Source organism: Ambystoma mexicanum, chromosome 12 (assembly GCF_040938575.1).
Source record: "Ambystoma mexicanum isolate Mex_15411 chromosome 12, UKY_AmexF1_1, whole genome shotgun sequence".
In the NCBI taxonomy this organism is placed as follows: domain Eukaryota; kingdom Metazoa; phylum Chordata; class Amphibia; order Caudata; family Ambystomatidae; genus Ambystoma; species Ambystoma mexicanum.
This window is the reverse complement of record NC_090936.1, coordinates 30976787-30995338: the sequence shown is the minus strand read 5'-3', so window position 1 is coordinate 30995338 and position 18552 is coordinate 30976787. Positions and strand designations below refer to the sequence as shown.

Below are 18552 nucleotides of genomic sequence, written 5' to 3'. Positions count from 1 at the left end.
GGCAGAGGCGACTCCTGCCTCCTCCTGGTCCTTTCAACAGCATTTGACATGGACGATCATCCCACGCTCATATCGATTCTCGTCACCAAAATGGGCCTCACAGGTAAAGTCCTTGACTGGTTCTCCTCCTACCTCGCTAACAGATTCTGAGCCGTCCAAAGGGGGCAGTTCAGGTCCAAACGTCTACCGGTATCTTGGGGCGTACTACAGGGATCCATTCTCTCAGTCATTATCTTCGACCTTTATGTGGAGCCCCTGGGAAGCCTCTTAAAGGACCCCAGCATCTCCACCCACCAGTACGCTAATGATATGCAGCTGTACCTTAAGGTTACTGGCCCTCAAGACATCTCTCGTCTCCGTTGCTGCTTGGGCACCATCCAGACCTGGATGTCATCCGCTTACATAAAACTCAACCCCACCGAAACTGAGTTTGTCCTTATTGACTCCCCTCCAAACAACATATCATTCAAAACTGTCTTGACAACATGAACTTAGACGGATTCACCCCCAAGCCGACGACTCAGCCAAATCCCTAGATCTCATTGTCGATAGCGTTCTCTCCCTCCAAAAAACATGTGGCCAAGAAAGCCCAAATCGCCATGCTTGGGGAAAATCAAACCCTTCATCACGGTTAGGGGTGTTTTACTATAGTCCACTTGAGGTAAGACTTCATAAAACTATCCCAATGGTATGCAGGTCCCCAACTCTTAGTATAAGTCTGTACTATTCATGGAACCTTGTTAGAGTGGCAGAGCAGTCGGGCGTATAAGAGGAAGATGTGAGTTGTAGGTAAGTACACTGAACCCAGTTAGTACATTCGCCCAAAGATACACACCAATAAACTTATATTAAAATATATATTATATTTACACTAGGAATGTCTTAAAATACTTACCATTTAACCAACACACACAGGATTACATCTAAATACTTTTCAAAGGCCACTGCTTGGATCGTAGTTGCTCGTGGTACACTTGTTACAGAGTTTGACACTAATGACACTTCTACTGTATTATTGATACGATGGCGCACAGACAAAGATATAAAGTAATTGTATTTAGGTAGCAAAACCACATAAGATAAAGTCTTTTAAGAACAAAAAAGGTTAGTTAGTCATACAGTAAAAGAGCATAACGTTCTAGAGGCGGTTTTAGATCCAACTAAAGCTTTCCAAGTGCAATTCCGAACTCTATGCACAAGTAGTTAGTTCGGAAAGGCATAAAGGTTTACGAAGCAGCCTATGCTGTGGATACTTTCAGTCTCCAGATAAGGATGCTAGCATAATGAACACAACCTTCGAGACCCTGTTAAAGAACTCGTAAAAGGGACACAAACCGATGGATTGGGTCAGAGTTAAGAGTGGACACCTTGGACACCTCTTCATGCACTCCAACACTCTAGAGCGACTTATGGGATCAAGGTAAGGAATATATTTTCACCCCACAATGGTCGCGGCTGGATTCTCCGCTGTGCAGCAGCGATGGACCCAGTCTCTGGATTCCTTTGTCTGTTGACAAAAGGCGGGACTCCGAACGGGCACCTCAGCTGCAGTCTCGAGAGGGTCCCTCTGGCACAGATTTATTTGTCTTCTCAGGTCAGTCTGCGGTTTTGGCGCCTCTTTTCCAGCACCAACAAAGGATGCTGTTCGCCCGGTCATCTTCTTGGATTCCTGCAGTCCTAAACTCTGGTGGGGGGACTTGGATGAGTTGGATTGGGTCTCTGGCGGTTCACCTGGAGCTCAGCAAGGAGACCTACTACAAATGGGTCTGAGCTTTCCTGGTATTCGCGGTCTGCAGTTCTGGAAAGGCACAGCACCCTGGGAGATAGCTCAGTTTGTAGTTCGTTTCAGGGCTGTTTAGTCCCACCAGCCAAAGGAAAGGAGTTGTCCTCTTCGGAGCTCTCCTGTTGCATGGAAAATGGGGTCAGAACAGCAGTGGTTGCTTCAGTGTTGCAAAGGGTCTGCAGGTGTCTCTGGTAGTCGTCTTCTTCGGGGTTACTTTAAGTTCCAGTGGTCGACTTGCCTTTCACATCTGGCACCTCACCTTTTATTCAGTTTCAGACACGCTCCTCTGCTATTTCTCTCAGCAGTTTATAGTAAGGGGCAATTGGCTGTCCAATCAAGACAGCCAGCCCGCCAGTGGGCACTGGTTCCATTGTGACACTCGGGCAGACAAAGCGCAGGGGATTGAAAAACCCTTCCCCCGCTTTCTGCCTGCCCAGACACACTGGAGCCTAGGCGGGGATACCCAAGGGTTCCTGTCAAAAGCCAAATTCACACACAGACCTCCCCCGTCCCAGGATGATGGAAGAAGGGCTAACGAAGAACAACCATGATAGAAATGGTGAAAAAAGAAAGGAGCCCCCATGTTGTGCACAACCAAGACAGCGAATACAGTCTGCGGTAAAACAAATGGCACAATAGTTGGTAGAACATGTCCACTACCACCAGCCATAACTATAGAGTTTTCCAAAAGTCACAGGAGCATAAGGTGGGGGTGTGCTAATCTCTGAGTATAACGGTTTAAGAGGCATACAAAGTATCTCTCTATCCTTAAGAACAGTAGTAAGGACACATAAAGAATCTCAAAGCAGAACCCAAAGGGTTCCCAGCAACACATAAGGAGCTGTGTGCTACAAAAGTAAAATACAGATGCCTTAAAAGAGATATGGAGGAACGTAGATGCCATAGTAAAGGTAAAGCACAGATAATAGAGTTCCAAAAGTCAGAACAAATAAGAATGAATGAGTGGGAAAAGGCTTCACTCATTCGGGATAGAAGAAAAAGGTCCAGAAGTCCAGCAAAGAGTGCTGGGGGTCTCAATAGGAGAGGGGGGTGAAGCATAACAATGATACATCTGCCCAACAATCACCCCCGCTAACGTCCGTACAGTAGTCCAGGCACTGATCATCTTGCACATTGACGGGGGTCACGCCCTCCTCACCGGGCTCCTCAGCCCTGTACCTGGCTCCCGACCGTGGCGAAGTCCGTCTTATCATGGATGCCCACAGATTCGACCATGTCACCCCCATCCTACGTGATCTCCACTGGCTCCCCCTCTTAAAAAAAAACGCATGCATCACATACAATGCAGTCTCCAGTGGAACCCCCTCTCACCTGGCAGCCAAACTCCATACCTCAGGAGGTTACCGCACCTCCCGTAGCTCGACCATCAAAAGGTTAGAGTCCACGCTTTTCCAAAAGGAAAGCAGTCCCTCTCCTGCTATGCAGCATCCCTATGGAACTCACTCCCCTTGTATCCCCCTACTGCTCCTTCATCGCTTCCTCCCTAGAACTGAAACCCTGGCCATCCCCCACAGTACTGCCTTACTGCTAAAAAAAAAAAATATTTAAGAAAGCGCTAGCTCGACCGTAGCCTCTGGCTTCTTCTGAACTCTGTAAAGCGTTCTGCTGCCTTTTGGGCCAGGTTCGCGCTATAAACAATCAATTAAATAAAATGCCGTTCGCGTCTTACAGGCTTGAATATGAGGGTTATAAATGGCCACTATTTTAAACATCAGGTTCTCTTTCCTGGACACTTGCAGTTTGTTGAAGGGCTATTGTATGCCTAGAACGGCATAATACTGCAACTTAATACTATTAAATATTAAAAACGTTTGTAAACTATTTCAGATTTCTTCTTTAATCCCCTTTTTAAAAGACTGAGCCAAAGACCTGCCTCTCTAAGACTACAACTATTCCTCTTTTGAGCTGCCTTCCAGGATCTGTGTTTGTAAACCGGATGGATAGCTCACATGCAGCACACTCGCCTTGGGAACAGGCCAAGCCTTGTGCAATGGGTTTGGTATCTTGCTTGTGGCCAGCTCGGAGCTTCATTCTTCCCAAGTTGTAAATTGAGTGCTCGCAATGGGTAACTGTTGGGACAGTTTTTCTAAAGTCCACCCAAAAGGCCTTTATAAGACTATCCTTGGGCGATACGAAATGCCGACTCTTAGTATAAGTCTGTACCACTCAAGGTAATCGTAGTGTAACAAAGCAGCCAGCCTTACCATAGGAGGGAGAGGGGGTGTAGGGAGGTACAAAGAACTTGTAGCATACATATGGTCCAAAGAAACACTTATACACTGATCTATTGTTAAAATAATGGTATATTTTAAAAATGCCCATGCAAAGAGAATTCTTTAGAAAGGTAAGTACTATTATAAGTCATAAACATAGTATAAAAACCGACACAATACTTCTGCTAAGTAGACCAAAGTATAAAATACATTTAGAATAGCAATCTGCAATTCAAGGGGAGTAAAACCACAGTATTAGACTTTTGGAATGGTAATATGCACTTCAAAATAAGCAAACCCTATTGGCGGTAAACCATTACACTTCTTCTGTTTCAAGAAAAATTCAGTTATACCATCAGTGTTAAATAGTGGAATGCAATTCAAATGTAAGCAATAACATTGTTATACTTTTCAGAGTGGCAATATGCACTTCAAAGATAAGTAATAACGTAGTAACTTATTCTGTTTTGGGAATATACAGTTACTTTAGCAGTCCTTCCCTAATCCAGGGCACCAGTGTTCAGAGGCAGAAGAGGGACACTGGTGGTCCAGTGGCCAACAGGCAGAACAGGAGCAGGCAAACTGCAGGAAATCAGAGTTCCAGAGGATATCTTCTTAGAACAAGTAAGTAAAGTTCTTCAGAGTCTGTATAAGGGTTCAGGGACGTCGCAGAAAGCTCCCTAGATGCGTTTCAGTAGTAGGCCTGGGCAAACGGAACAGGTCAACCCCCAACTACACAAATTTCCACTCTAGCCACACATGAGCGACACAACGATTTTAGGTAAGTATTACCTCAGCAGTGACGAAGATGTTGCAGATGGACGTCTTCACTATGCAGCAGCTACAGAACCCTGTCTCTGGATTCTTGGTCTTCACACAAAAGAAAGGGCACTGGATGAGAAATTGCAGCAGCAGTCGAGAGGAAAGGATTCTTCAATGCTTCTCGTGGCACCCTTTTCAAGACACCAGATGAAGAATGGTTGTCATCTGATTGATTTGCCTTGCTGTCTTGGTCCAGCACTCTGATGAGGGGACTTTAAGGAGTGTAATATTGCTTCTGGGGGTCTAGCAGGAGCCCACCGAAGATTCAGCAAGATTAGTTCATGGTAAGACGATGCACAGCATTCATCCTCGTGGGCCCAGGGTATTGGCGGTTTGCAGCCAAGGAAGGTCACAGCTTGTCATGGGATGGCTCGAAATGCAGGTTTTCTTAAGACTGGTCCCACCAGTCCAAGGATCAGACTCGTCTTTGGGACTCCTCTGTCACATGTTCGAAGGGGTCCGCATAGGCAGCGGTTACACAGCAGGTATCGCTGATCTCTGGAATCCGCTACAGGCATCTTCTCTTCTTCTTCCTCATCGGATTCAGCTCTAGTGGTTGACTTGTCTTCAGCTTCCAGGTCCAGGCCATTTATTCAGGAGCACAGCGATCAGCACTCGTGCTACATTCAAACTTTGCGCGGTGGCTGTCCTTTTTAGGGCAGCCAACCTCCCAGTTAGGACTGGTTCCAAGTAGGCATGCCAGAAGACAAAGGACTGAGAAGTTTCAGACACCTCGATCTTTTCCTGTCTTCACAGACACTCTGAAGTCGTGGTGGGCTTCACAAAGGATTCCCGTAAAAGACAAAAAGCAAACCAGGACCTCCCTAACCCAGGACGGCAGAAGAAGGACCAAGAAATGGCAAAAAGAAATACAGCCACCATTCTAGGTTGATGGTGACCCTTCTGTGCATTACTGTGGCTGTGAACACAGCCTGCGGTTAAAAATCACATAAGTTTGTAGAACACTGCCATGAGCCATTGAGGTATGCTTGTCACTGTAACACATGTTACAGGAGCAGCGAGAAAGGGGATACAGTGTAACCCCTCAGAACTCCACATATGGTGGGGTGTGCTGATCTCACAATGGGGATTGTAGAAAGATATAAAATATATCCTTCTACCCTTGGGAACATTAGTTCACACAAGTTAAAACAGAGAAAATAAAAGGGGAAGCCCAAGGAAAGTTATAGGAAAGTATGATTCCAAAAATAATGTATGGAGAGTGTTAGGGAGAATTCTCAGACATGTGCAAATTCCTCTATACCTTCGAGACCCCAGGCAACTTTGCTGGATTTTGAGGACTTACATTTTTAACCTGGAGAGAGTGAGACCCTTTTTTTCCCCACTCTCTCTCATGTATTTTAATGTGATTTTGAACTCTGTTGGTTTGGTTGTGGAGCCTGACAAGGCTTGTGCCAATCCCTCAGACTATAACCTTTCCCTCAGACTATAACCTTTCCCTCAGACTATAACCTTTTAGGAGAGATACTGCCTTGAGAACTGTAGTTACTCCAGGATAAAGAAAATAATCTCAAAGGAGGACCCCAAGGGTCCCCAGCAACACTGCCCATAAGGAGCTGTGTGCTGTAGTAGTTAAATAAAGATGCCTTGAAGTGTTATGGAGGAAAATAGACTCCCTATGACAGGTAAAATACGAAGAATAGACTTGCAAAAGACAGAGCCCATAAGAATGAATGAGTGGGAAAAGGCTCCACTCATTCACGATTTCAGAAAAAGGTCCAGAAGTCCAGCAAAAAGTGCTGGGGCTCTCACTAGAAGAGGGGATGAAGCAGAGCAATGATGCATCGCTCTAACAATGGGAATTCCATTAGTCTGCAACCATGGATCGAAGCTTGAGGTGTCCTTGTGTATGCATATATATGAAATAAATATCTTCTCGCATTCTCAAAACCAATTGCTTTCAATGTAAACATTTTAAAAGGGGAAGTTCAATGGGAACAAATCATTCTTTTGGAGATTAAATGCTAAGGGAAGGCATCGCAACCTTTTATTTGTGTGCACACAATGGACAGCAGCGTATGCATTCTGCAAAGATTACAACAGTGAATCTTCATCTGCAAATACTTCTACACAGACCTACTATCCCCGGTAGCAAAAGGTACGGCACAAGGCATGCTGCCGGAATTGCCGGCACATGCAAAAGCCTAGTTTTACTTGTGTGGTGTGATGTGTGAAGTTATGTGCCGTTGATGCAGTTCTTTCCTCTGTGCCTCGTCCCTGTTGCAAGCCAGGCGCAGGATAAAGGGTTAATCAGACCGGTGTCTGCGTAATGTTTTATTCGGCCCTTTTGGCATTCGCGTTTCTAAGATTTCATGTACATCTAGACCCTTGAAATAGGGCTGGGAATGTTACATTGCATTTGCATTGACAAAGCCTTTAGAACAGAACTGCAAATGCACTCCTAGAACTCATATGTGTCAGAATCTTGACTGTTGGTTCCTACTTGCGTACAGGTATCCAAGGCAAATGTCAGGTCGAGGCCTTAACCATATGTATTGAGGGATTAGCTGTGGTTCCCTTGCCTCCAGTTTCTCCTTCTGCGCTCTGGTCCTTTTTCAGAACCCGAGGTCTTGCGTCCAGAGTGATGAAAGCTCAGTATGTAATTGGATATTTTGATTTAGGCGCATGACATGAATAGCATTTTGTGCTTTGGCCATTGTGTATAAGTGTAACACTTTGTAATTGATTGGTATAACGTGTGAGCACAAAGTGTTTTTCACTTACAAAGTTATATAGAGAAAGAGGTGAAGTTATTTTGCGTCTGAGAAACGGGAAACAAATGTACATAGAGCGATTTGTTAAGTGGTTCCATGTGTGCCTTTACAAAAGCTTGGTGAAATCATGATTCCTGATTGCCATCCCTTTATTACGTCTTTTGATGTTTTCCTTCAGACGATCCAGGAGGTGCAGCCCGATGTGGTGGTGGTCGAACTTTGCCAGTACAGAGTGTCCATGTTAAAGATGGATGAGAAGACCTTACTTAAGGAAGCCAAAGAAATTAACCTTGAAAAACTTCAGCAAGCCATTAAGCAGGTATGACTCATTGAAAATGACTAGCTTGATTCACACACTCGCTGTGCCTGACTCTACTTGCTTGCTGTTGGGCAAGAATGCATAATCGCGTGCCAGTAAATCCCAGGATTTAACAGCCTTTGCTTCTCCAAGGTATCCATTCGGCCCTCACACATTATTCCACACAATCTTTTAAAAGTATCAGGTTGCTATTCTGTTCAGTGACCTATTTGACCTACTTTCTCTGATTCAAGCGATCTAAACTACGTCTGGTTTCATATTCATATCCCAGTAGTTTCTTAGAAAAGAACACACATTTGTTGACATGGTAGCAAGAGCCAATGTGAGAATTAAAAATGATGATTTCCCTATTTTTCTGTCATGAATGATACATTTCCTGATTTACCACCACCCTACCCCCCCAGTCCAAAATTACTACAACAGCCCTTTGTGAAGGGTCTTAATGTTGGGTTTGTCCTGCCCCTGTCGCACACTCTTCATCACTTTTGGTGTTGGAAAGAAAATGAGACATACTATTTGACATTACTTCCAAGCGAGACCCTAGTCTTTGCACTCATTTAGTGAGTTGCTCCATAGCTGGAGTGCACTGACATGGTCTTGCCCTACTTAAAAACCTTTCTTCATTCACTCGCCTAAAAATAAAGAACGGGATGCCAGAGCCACGGCAAATTCTCCAGACTGAGAAGCCAACCGGGCAGGAGCCCGGCAAAGGGTGGTGGCGTGACAAGGGATCCCTGGTGGACAGCCGGACCACAGACCACCGCCAGCATAAAGCAGCAGAGTGTCTGGTCAGGCATCGAGAGACTGAGACACCGCAAGGAGGATGTAAAGTAAACGCCAGTGAAACCAACAGTGGTGTGGGATGAGAAAGAAGGTCTTTGGGAACAGGGCTTCCGAAGAGGTTTTCCTTTACAATTGCAGCTAACAGGAATAATGGGAGGCCCAGAAGGAATCATTATAACTACCAACAACGCGTCTCAATAGATGTCAGAAGGCAAAGTTAAACCTGAAATTGATTAACTTAAAACATTGTGATATAGGAGAACCAATTGCTAAAAAATCTAATGAACAGTGGATAACGATACCTTTGGAAGAGGGGAAGGCACCTCCATGTTCTGTGCAAGAAGAATATTATAAAAGAGTAAATAGCATGAGCCAGAATTCAGAGAAACTGTTCAATTGAACTATGTACAAAGTCAAGTGGACCAGAACAAGCTGGACTATAATTGCTCAGGAGGAAAAGCCTATCAGGGAAATGATACGTTCTAAGGACATGTTGAAACCAGCAACCTAGAATATAGAAAGAGATTCCCAAGGAGGAAAGAGAAGTCAGTGGTCCTACAGAGACTGATCCAAGAAATCGCAAGACTATTTGAAGATTAGTTATTAAGGAAGAATCCTTCAGACAAGTACTAGAGGTACTGTGAGGGGTCGGAAATGAGAGGCGGACACAAAGTTGTCATCTTTTCATTAACGGACATCTTTATTAAAATAAAAGGGTTGGATAAAGGCCTCCCGGCCCCTAACCTAAAGAGTCACTCCCCCCGCCCCCCAGGAAACTAAAGATGAGTCTGTGTCAAATTGTCAAAATTACATAAACTGTCCTTGTGCCCAAAACGTACTAATCTGACCCTCACACTGTGAACAACTAAGTGTAAGGAAAATGTCCCCTGGATACTTAAGGTAGGCTGGCAAAAGTGGCTGTTTTTAAACGACAGTTTCTCGGGGATGGCAAAATTGTAATTTCCAAACACCAGTTTCTTAAGAATGGTAAAACGTGTCACTTTCAAATAACAATCCATTTGGTTTTTAATGCCAGACTCTGCAAGTTCCTGTGCTAACAATATGTCTCATAGCATTTAGCTCTTCCTAACCCTTCTCTGAAATGAGTTGTCCCCATCGATCCTCTGCACAGGTGACCACGGAAAGGCCTTGCTCTTGGATCCTGACCCTGGGGGTGGACAAGCGAGGGAGGATCACCTGGGTGGAGGTCTTTGGGGACTGGGATGCCCTTGGAAGAGACATGGTAGCCTCTTTCTCCTAGTAATACCCAACCCTTCCTACACCGTTGTGGGGCATTTTGAGTCAACTCCCCTGACTTCCTCCTATATAACTCCTAAAAGTACTGGGACAAAGAAGAAGCAACTGAGAGTAATGAAGACTAGGTGCTTTTGCCATTCTGGTACTGGGATGAGGAAGAGGCCTACTGAGAGTAGTAGAGTTCAGGCACGTCCCCTCAATGATGGTCAGGCAGGGCTGCTTGTATATTCCCACCTGCAGCCTGTTAAAGGGCTGCAGGTTTAGAAAAAGCCCAATCGGGAATACCCAAGGGGAGAAGCAGTGGCGAGAGAATCACCAACGGTGTAGGTGCAGCAGCAGAGAGGCCAAGGGAAACTGGGAGCTGTAAGTGTGGAGCACGCTAGCGGTTCAGGAGAGAGCAGCCCGGCACTGGGGCTCTGTGCAACTGAATGAGCCTTGACATGGGGAGCCGTGCATGGAGGCTGCCCCTTTTTCTGGCATACAAAGTGCTTGTTCTCCTGGGGACAGAAGCTGACCTTGGAATGCCTGCGGGGGATGAGGTGGAGGCCTGAGGCGGAGACCAGAAAGCCAATAGATCTGCGCTGCAGAAACTTGCAACAAAGCAACCAGTGATTTTCTATAAAAGCAGAAACCCGGTATATGAGTGTTTGATCGTGCGTGCAGGTTATTTTGTATCAGAAGTGGTCGCCTGGCTAATGATACACGTTGTGAAAAGTTTCTGATTCAAAGTGAACAATAGAACTTGTTAATCACTAAATGTTTGACAATACTTTGTTACAGAATGTTCACGTGTACATGAATGCATGGTATCGAAAGTCTGAGTGCAGGGCACGTTTGAAAGCACACTACAAAGGCAAATTACAACGGAATGAACTGAATAGAACAAAGTGATCTAAATGAAAACCTATATCTATAACGCCGAACTGAATAAAAAAGCTATTCTCCTACTTATTGAATACTGCACTGAAAGAAAACTGTTGCATATGTGTTGGGTAAGATTTTCCTAGCAATGATAAATATTCCTGACCTGTGTCAATCCCAGAACTTTTTGCTTACTAACACATTTTGGTATATACGGGTTTATTGTTGCACAGTTGCCCTTGGTGCTCTCCTTGAACTTTCTCTGGCTAACCTTGTAGGAACAACAGTTCCCAAGGGTAGAAAGGATCTTTGGATCCCTTTTGCATTTTGTTAGGTGAAAGCAGCACCTTTATGTGGGGTGCTGGGGAGATATGTTCGCGTTCCTTGGCTGAATAGACGGGCGGGTCCTGTGTATCTGCATTCAAGTTCTGAGGCAGACCGCACACAAGAACTGGTTTAGAATCCGCTGGAGCCTACCAGCACCGGACTGGCCTCTCGCGATTCAACTACTGATCAGCGTGACGAGCCACAATGAGAGACCATACAGTTATATCTCTTAAGGCTCATGGTGCAGAAGTGAAACCGTGTTTATTGGCTCCACACTGCCTCCTACTGCCTTCCAGCCCATTAAAAGCATTTAGAGTGATACCATGAGAGAACACCACGCTTCTCTACTTGTCAGTATACAGAACCCGCCCTGAAGAAGGACTAATTGTCCGAAATGCATCGGTATGGGCTTCTGCATGCCAAACAATGAACATTAAAGATGAGATGACTATTTGAAGAAGTATAAGCATCCTGTGTTGATTTCTGTTTCTGTGAACTTCACGTTTATGTACTAAAGAAATGTATAATATGCAGTAGTCTTAACTACATCAGTTGGCGTCTCCAGGTCTAGTGACTGTTTCACTAGACGCTCTCCCTTTTTGAGATACAATGTATCCCCCTTCTCTGTTTCTCCTTTTAACTGTAACAGTTCTGTTACAGGGACAAGCTTACCTTTAATGGCTGGTGGCAATGAACCTTTTTACTAATTCGGTGCACCTTCACCGCTGGATGTTTCCACTGCCCCTGTAACGGTTCCCATGGCCCCTGTCTTCTTTTTTTTTTTTTTTTGCCATTTCAGTGTTCCATGTCCTTTCTTGTTCCTTCCCCCCTCCGGGCTGGGAAAATCCTTTGTGCCAATTTTGTCTTTGGCTGGAATCCTGTGGATTCCCCGCCCAGGCTCCGAGTGACTGTGAAGGCGGGAAGCGAGTGAGGAGTCCAAAACTCTGCAGCCCTTTGTCTTCCAGCCTGCCTGCGAGAATCCAGTTCAAACAGGGAGACTGGCTGTTCTGAAAGGATTGCCTAACCTCCCACCCCCAAGTTTGTATGTTGCATGGCTGTTTGGATGGCTGGGTTCCTGCATAAATGTCTGATCCTGAAAACTGAAGAGGTAGTCGACCACTGGAACTGAAACCAAAGAGGAAGATGAAGAAACAAAGGATGTTGCGATTTCCAGCAACCGGAGCGCCTGCTGTGTAACAGGAGTCTACTGTAACCCTTCCTTCCAATTGACCTGCGGATCCCGAAAAGGAAGACCTCGACCCAGAGCCTGGTGAGATCCACTAGACTCAAGAAGACCTGCATTTATAGCCATCACACGTCATGCTGTGACTTTGCAGGGCTGCAATACTCCAATACCCGGCGGCCTTAAGCCATTGTGCGTTGCATGGTCTTCCGAATCGAGCTAAACCTTTGGTGGCATCCTGCTGGAACGCCAGAGACACAATTTTGAGTCCTAAAAGTCTCACTAGAGTGCTGGACCTTACAAGTGACGTGATTCTGGCTAGAAAATATTCAGTCTTCTGACTGCTTTTGGGGTGTTTTCTGTGATTGGGAGTCCTCTCGTCCACTTCCCCAGGCCCACTTCTAGAATCCTCCTATAGTGCCTTCTCTGAAGTCCCTGGACGCTAACTAACTTTAAAAGTGAAATACTTATTTGTTTCAACAGTCTTCCACAGGAATTCTGACTTTTACCTGCAACATAACTTTATCTCATTCTGCCTACAGCTGGCTCCTAGACCACTAGGGTCCCTCTTCTTCCTCTGAGAGTACTCATGCAATAGAATAGGGAAGCACTGGATAAGAAAAGCATTGTCTTGGAAAAATATAACCAGTGTTTAAAAGTCACTTACTGGTGAAAGACGTTTGTTGGTAACTAACTCTGAGAGTGAGCAGTTACAAAAGTTCTTAATTACCTTGAATGTGTTTGGTGCCATTCCGAAAAGGTTATTTTACTACCCTGTGAATTGTTTATGCCTCTTTCCCAAAAGTAATGCTGTTCTCTTCACTAACTATTTCGTTTGGAGAATAGGTGCATTTGTTCCCCAACTGCGTCTTGCTTCCCCGAACTTGCTGTATAGCCTGTTTAGAATAAGTCTGTCTGGGTTTTACCTACCTAGAACAACATGGAGTCATTCCTAAACTGTAACATTGGAGGTTGCTTTCCCTGCTCCATTTTATACAGATGCTCAAACAGTCTTGGGTCTATACATAACTTAAGTTGCTAGTGGCTCCTTTTAAAAGTATAAAGGTTTTACTTACTTTGAGTTGGCTGTATGCCATCCTAAAATAAGTTAGTTATTGCTTACCTCTGTCTGTGTTCCACTGATTTGTTCTTTGAAAGACATACCGAAGGAGCCAGCCTACAAGATTTATTTTGAAGATTGATAATCAAGTTCCTAAGTGACGAGGCTCATATGTTAAGCCCTGAAGATGGAGCCTGACTCCAAAATGCATCGGCTTATGAGCCATTCTTTGACCTAGGAACTGTTTTGCTTCACAGGAACCGATTTGAACACACAATGATATTGCATTAAATTGGTTTCATCCTAATTGAAAAAGCAGTGTGAATGACTCGCCTTTTCTTTAGAGAAATATTCTGTTTAAGAATAAATAAAATTGCCTACAGAAGTGAAATTGGAATATCGGAACTAGAAGAAAATAAAGCTTGATTTTAAGCTGCATGAGAGCATCAGACATTGCTGGGTGGTTGCACCCAACTGTCTTTTAGAATTTTGTGGATCGCAGTGTCGGAGGGTCAACTAAAGTCTGAAAGCTCCTATCTAACCGGATTTACTATAAGAAACACTCACGCACTGAGTATATAAATCGATGTGGTGCCCACCTCTCTTCCTTATCTCTTAGTACTTATTTCCCCAACATTTACCTTGGTCTACTTGTATTTAAATAAACCCTTTATTTGTACAATACATAGTGTTTCTTTGGACATGATATGATGTTATAATGCGCCTATGCACAAGTGTTTCAAGGCGCAAGTATGTGTGACTACAATTTCTTTGTACTGATTCTACAACCCTCTCTCCCTCTTAAGATCCGCCTGGCTGCTCTGTCTATGCTACCATATGCTCAGGTGGTAGGTACGGCCTCCTACTAAGAGTGGAGTCTTGTACTGTCTCTGTTGAATGTTTAGTTGGACTTCAGAAAAACTGTCCTAATATGCGCACAAGATAGTCAAGAGGGCCCGATCTAGGCTTTCGGTCCCTGACACACAACTCTTATACTCTTTATGTGGAGCGTTCACAGTACTGCTCATTGTCACTTTTCTGTTTACCTTGTGTTTCTTTCCATGCCAATAAAACGCTGGTGAGAGATGATATACGCAGGGTCGGGCTGGGGCATAAAATTCTCTGGCAACAATGAAAAAGTTCTCTGGCAACAATGAAAAAGTGGCTCACAGTTGCAAATGGCAATTCATTCCTTTTTTGACAGACTGTTTGAATAGTACCCAAGGGCAAGTTTTTTGATAAAATGTGATGCAAATGTTGGGAAGGAGGGACGATTGTTCCAGCCCCCCAAGCGTTTTCGGATGCGGCAGAGTCCTAGAATTGAGTAGCAGGGACTCGAGGAGGTAACAGAGGGTCTGGAGGCTAGAAGGGGCTGTACTGTGGAAAGGGTAGTCATGTTTTAGCTTTAAAGTACACAGGGAATTAAACGCTATCTTGGATAACAGCAGCCATATTGAAATCAAATCGAGACCTCGCCCTGCGCTATAGTCCGGGCCGCAGGCCCAAGGCACACACAGGGAAATAAGTGATTGCACGCAGGAAGTCATAGCTTGGGCACAGGTGAGAAAGGCCAGAGCTGCAGAGATTCATAGACCTTCCATTGTCTGAGGTTGCCAGTATCCTTATCCCAGAAAGAAAATGCCCTGCAAGGCCACGAGTGGATAGAGAGCTCTCTGTAAGAATGATCACACGAGAAGGAGGGCACCTTCCCTGTCCCAGTTCTAAGTAATAGCACCCAAATGCCCCCATCCCAGGACCCCGAGCATTCAAAGGTACCTCAGACTACCGACCATAAAACTGTTAGACCTCCAATCGATCAGAAAGCAGGGACTAGTTGCCTTCACCAAAGGGGGCGTGATTTGTGCAGTGAGGCGCTGGCAGTGATAAAACAACGTAGCCAAAACAATGGTGGTGGGGAGCTTTGGACTAGCGCCAACATGTCTGGAATAATCTGGCCTTGAAATACCTTCTTAGCCCTTGTCTGCAATACCAGATGCACATTGGGTCAGAGACGTAGAGGGTGTTGTTTTTTTTTAAATTCCTAATTGACAATTATTCGTAACTTGGTGCCTGCTGACGTGTCGGGTTGAGCCCACGTGCAAGAAGATGGGCAGAAGAGGCTTGCACCAATGGCCTGGCATCCCTTATGGATCAGGTAGTCTATGTATAGGGTCGCGCCAACCAGCCATTCGCATTTGTAACCTATGCAACTTGTGTCATTGATGATTCTGTGTGCCTTTTTTAAAGTGGTGCTCCTAATTTTGGCAGAACGTTCCGTGGCAGCAGAGTTCTTTGCGGGTGCATGTTTTATTTGTGTGGAATAAAACGTTGTTCTACTTGCAAGAGGTGTGCTGGGTCGTTTTCCCCAGTGGGGTGTATTTTTTTCTGAGGGGCTTCTCTACACAAATGAAGCATTTCAAAGAATATTCAGCAACAGTGGTCAAAACTATTAGCCGCATAGTGAAGTAGCTCATCAAACTGGGCCACATTGGCCAACATTCTTTTTCCACTGTAGCGTTTTTGGTTCGGGCATTGCCCTATAGGCCAGTCCGAAACTGGCTATATGGTTGAATCGGAGTCACCATGTGTATTGTACTCCTTGCCTCTTATGGGCGATTTGTTATGGATTTATGCTCTGCTTTGATCCACGCTGGGCTACAACTATTAACCTTTACCATGGCACAACAGAGTGTCTTTAAAAGCAAGTAACAATTTACAAATGTTGGGGAAGGGGTCCTGATCATGGAGTGAAATGCCCAACATTGGATCCAGTCACTCTTATTAATATAAACATGTGAATTTCTGTTTTGCTTCTTTGTGCCCTTGTCATAAACCTAAGATCCAAGCTAATCGAACAGAGGCATCTAGTGCATAATGTACCACAGGTGTTCAAATATAATTACATGTGTTCTGTTGCTTGATGTCAAGATTCAGTAGAATATACAAAAAGCATCGTAGGAACATGACTCTCTACGGTGTCGCAGGCAAGGGGTCAACGGGGAACACGAAACCTGGGTGTGAGGTTCAAGGGTCTTTATTATTAAATAGAATACAGTCACATTGCAGGAAATAAGCCCTTAGTACTTGCCTCTCCCCCAACACTCAGTATTTTGAGATTTAAATTCTGCAGCACTTCTTTCTTGGCTCTTGGAATTTCATGCTTGGCTTTCGTAGAAGCTGTTCGTATGTTGCTTGTCCCTGGAAGTAGAACAGCGCAGGCACCCCTGATGGCCTGGGTCTCTGAACATGGGCCATACTGTTTAGGGTAAATATTGTGATGAGCCCTGCGGTTGTTAGGCTTGATTCCCCTCTATGCTGGTTGCAGACTCTGTGCCGCACTGTGCAAGCACTTGGGTTTTAAACATCCTGCTAGCTTACTGCCCCTCATCTTGGGAACTTCCTTAGATCTTGCCCCTTTTTTTCTGTCTGGTATTCTCGTCACTCTGGTTTTGATCTCCTTTCCTCTTCAACAATCATCGCTCTGCTCCAGTCCTCTTCCACTCCTGGCTTTCCTCTCCTCCTGTTCCCTTGCTCTCTCCTGGCCTTTCTTTTCTCCTCCTCTTTCATACTTATCACCTTCTGCTCTGCTTCTCTTTCCTTTTTAATGTTCCTGCCTTCTTCTCCTCCTTTTTGCCTTGTTGCTTTTCCCACCACCTCCTTACCCCATTTGCTTCTATGTTCCTCTTTACTCCTCCTCTAATCCCCTTCCACTTCGTCACTAGTTCTCTTAATCCCCACCACATCCTTGCTGCGCCTCTCAACCTTTGTCACCTTCTCATTGCTCCTCTTGATGTTCACCCCTACTTTTTGGCCTCTATCGTCCTTGCTGCACACTGTCCTGCTCCTCTCTCCTCCATTTCCTAACCCCTTCCTGTCCTTCTAATCAAAGGTAACTGAATATTTTAAAGCTCAATATAGTGAGCACCAATCCCAGTATCTACTTTCGGGTGGCATATAGCTGAGTTAATCACAGTTCCGTGGAGGGAACACTGGAGGATAAACGGGATCGGAGGCATGGAGGAGGTGGGCCCAGGGGTTGGAGGGTAGAGGTAGTGTGTGGCAGAGGAGCAAGGTGGAAAGTGCTAGGAAATACAAAGTGGAACAATTTTAGAATGTACTACCGCTCCCGGTCCTTGTATGACATGTCACGTTCATTGCGCCAACCACAACATTGCGCCCCATCCAGTACACACTTATGCCAATCGCAACACGGTGCATCCCGCATTTGGCCAACCAACCTAACTGAATTGCCAATCAAGCCAGAACGTGGCGTAGTTCATGCAACGGTACGATTGGGGGAGGAGCTCTTTCACACCGGCCATCAAAACAACCAGAGGAACTCAATGCATCACGTTACAACTTCTTTGTTGCTAGTAACGCTCCTTTCTTTCCCTGTTCCGCTCCGTGCTCTCCCTTGCTCCAGCTCCCTCCTTCTCGCTGTGACCTCCTCTTTGGCAGCCCCCTCTCTGCTTTCCTTCTCCTTGCCTGCTTGACCTTCTTCCTCTGTTCCTTGCTCCACCCATTTACTGTCTACTGCTGCCTTGTCTCGACATACCTTAATGTGTGGGCTATTTGATCTCTTTAGTCTACTTTGGTACATCCATCCGCTGCTAGCTCTGGACAAGGTTTAGGTATGTTAGACCGAATGTAAATTGGTTGTGGCAATTCAAACAATAAATAAACGCATGCAACAACTGATTGTTTTGTATATGGCGCGGTTTTGCGCAAATTGTAAAAGGAATGGTACGTTCCGTATAGAGTTCATAGAATAAAAAAAAAGAATCAAATTGCACACCCCATCTCCCCTTCCCCACTTACCTGTTTGCCTGCGGCCTGGTCTACTTCAGCTCTGCAGCGTCAGATCCATCCCTCAAACGCGGGTTGCATCTGACGCCTCTGGGTCCCTTTTTTTTTTTTTTTTTTTTTTCCGGTGTCGCGCCTCCAACATTGAGGCAGCTGGGGACACCCCTGCAACCCCCCCAAGGCTAATACATACCGATCATAGGGAGCAGGGGACACCCCCCCCGCAAACCCTGCTCCCCATGTTCGGTATGTATTAGCCTAATTTGTTTTTTTTCCCGATCGAATGGTACTGGCCAAATTCAGCCAAATGTATCATTTGATCACAAAAAAAACACAATTATGCTAATATTCTGGACAACACACCTAATCCTGACTCCAATTCTGC

The 18552-nt window shown here is 45.1% G+C and overlaps 1 protein-coding gene across 1 annotated transcript in view; it reads left to right on the top strand.

The window, feature by feature from the left end:
- TRABD (TraB domain containing) overlaps positions 1-18552 on the top strand; it is a 125275-nt gene that overhangs the window by 25794 nt on the left and 80929 nt on the right. The window contains exon 5 of the mRNA XM_069627856.1: positions 7753-7893. Within this exon, the coding sequence (XP_069483957.1) occupies positions 7753-7893 (141 nt within the window). The remainder of the gene's footprint in view (positions 1-7752; positions 7894-18552) is intronic.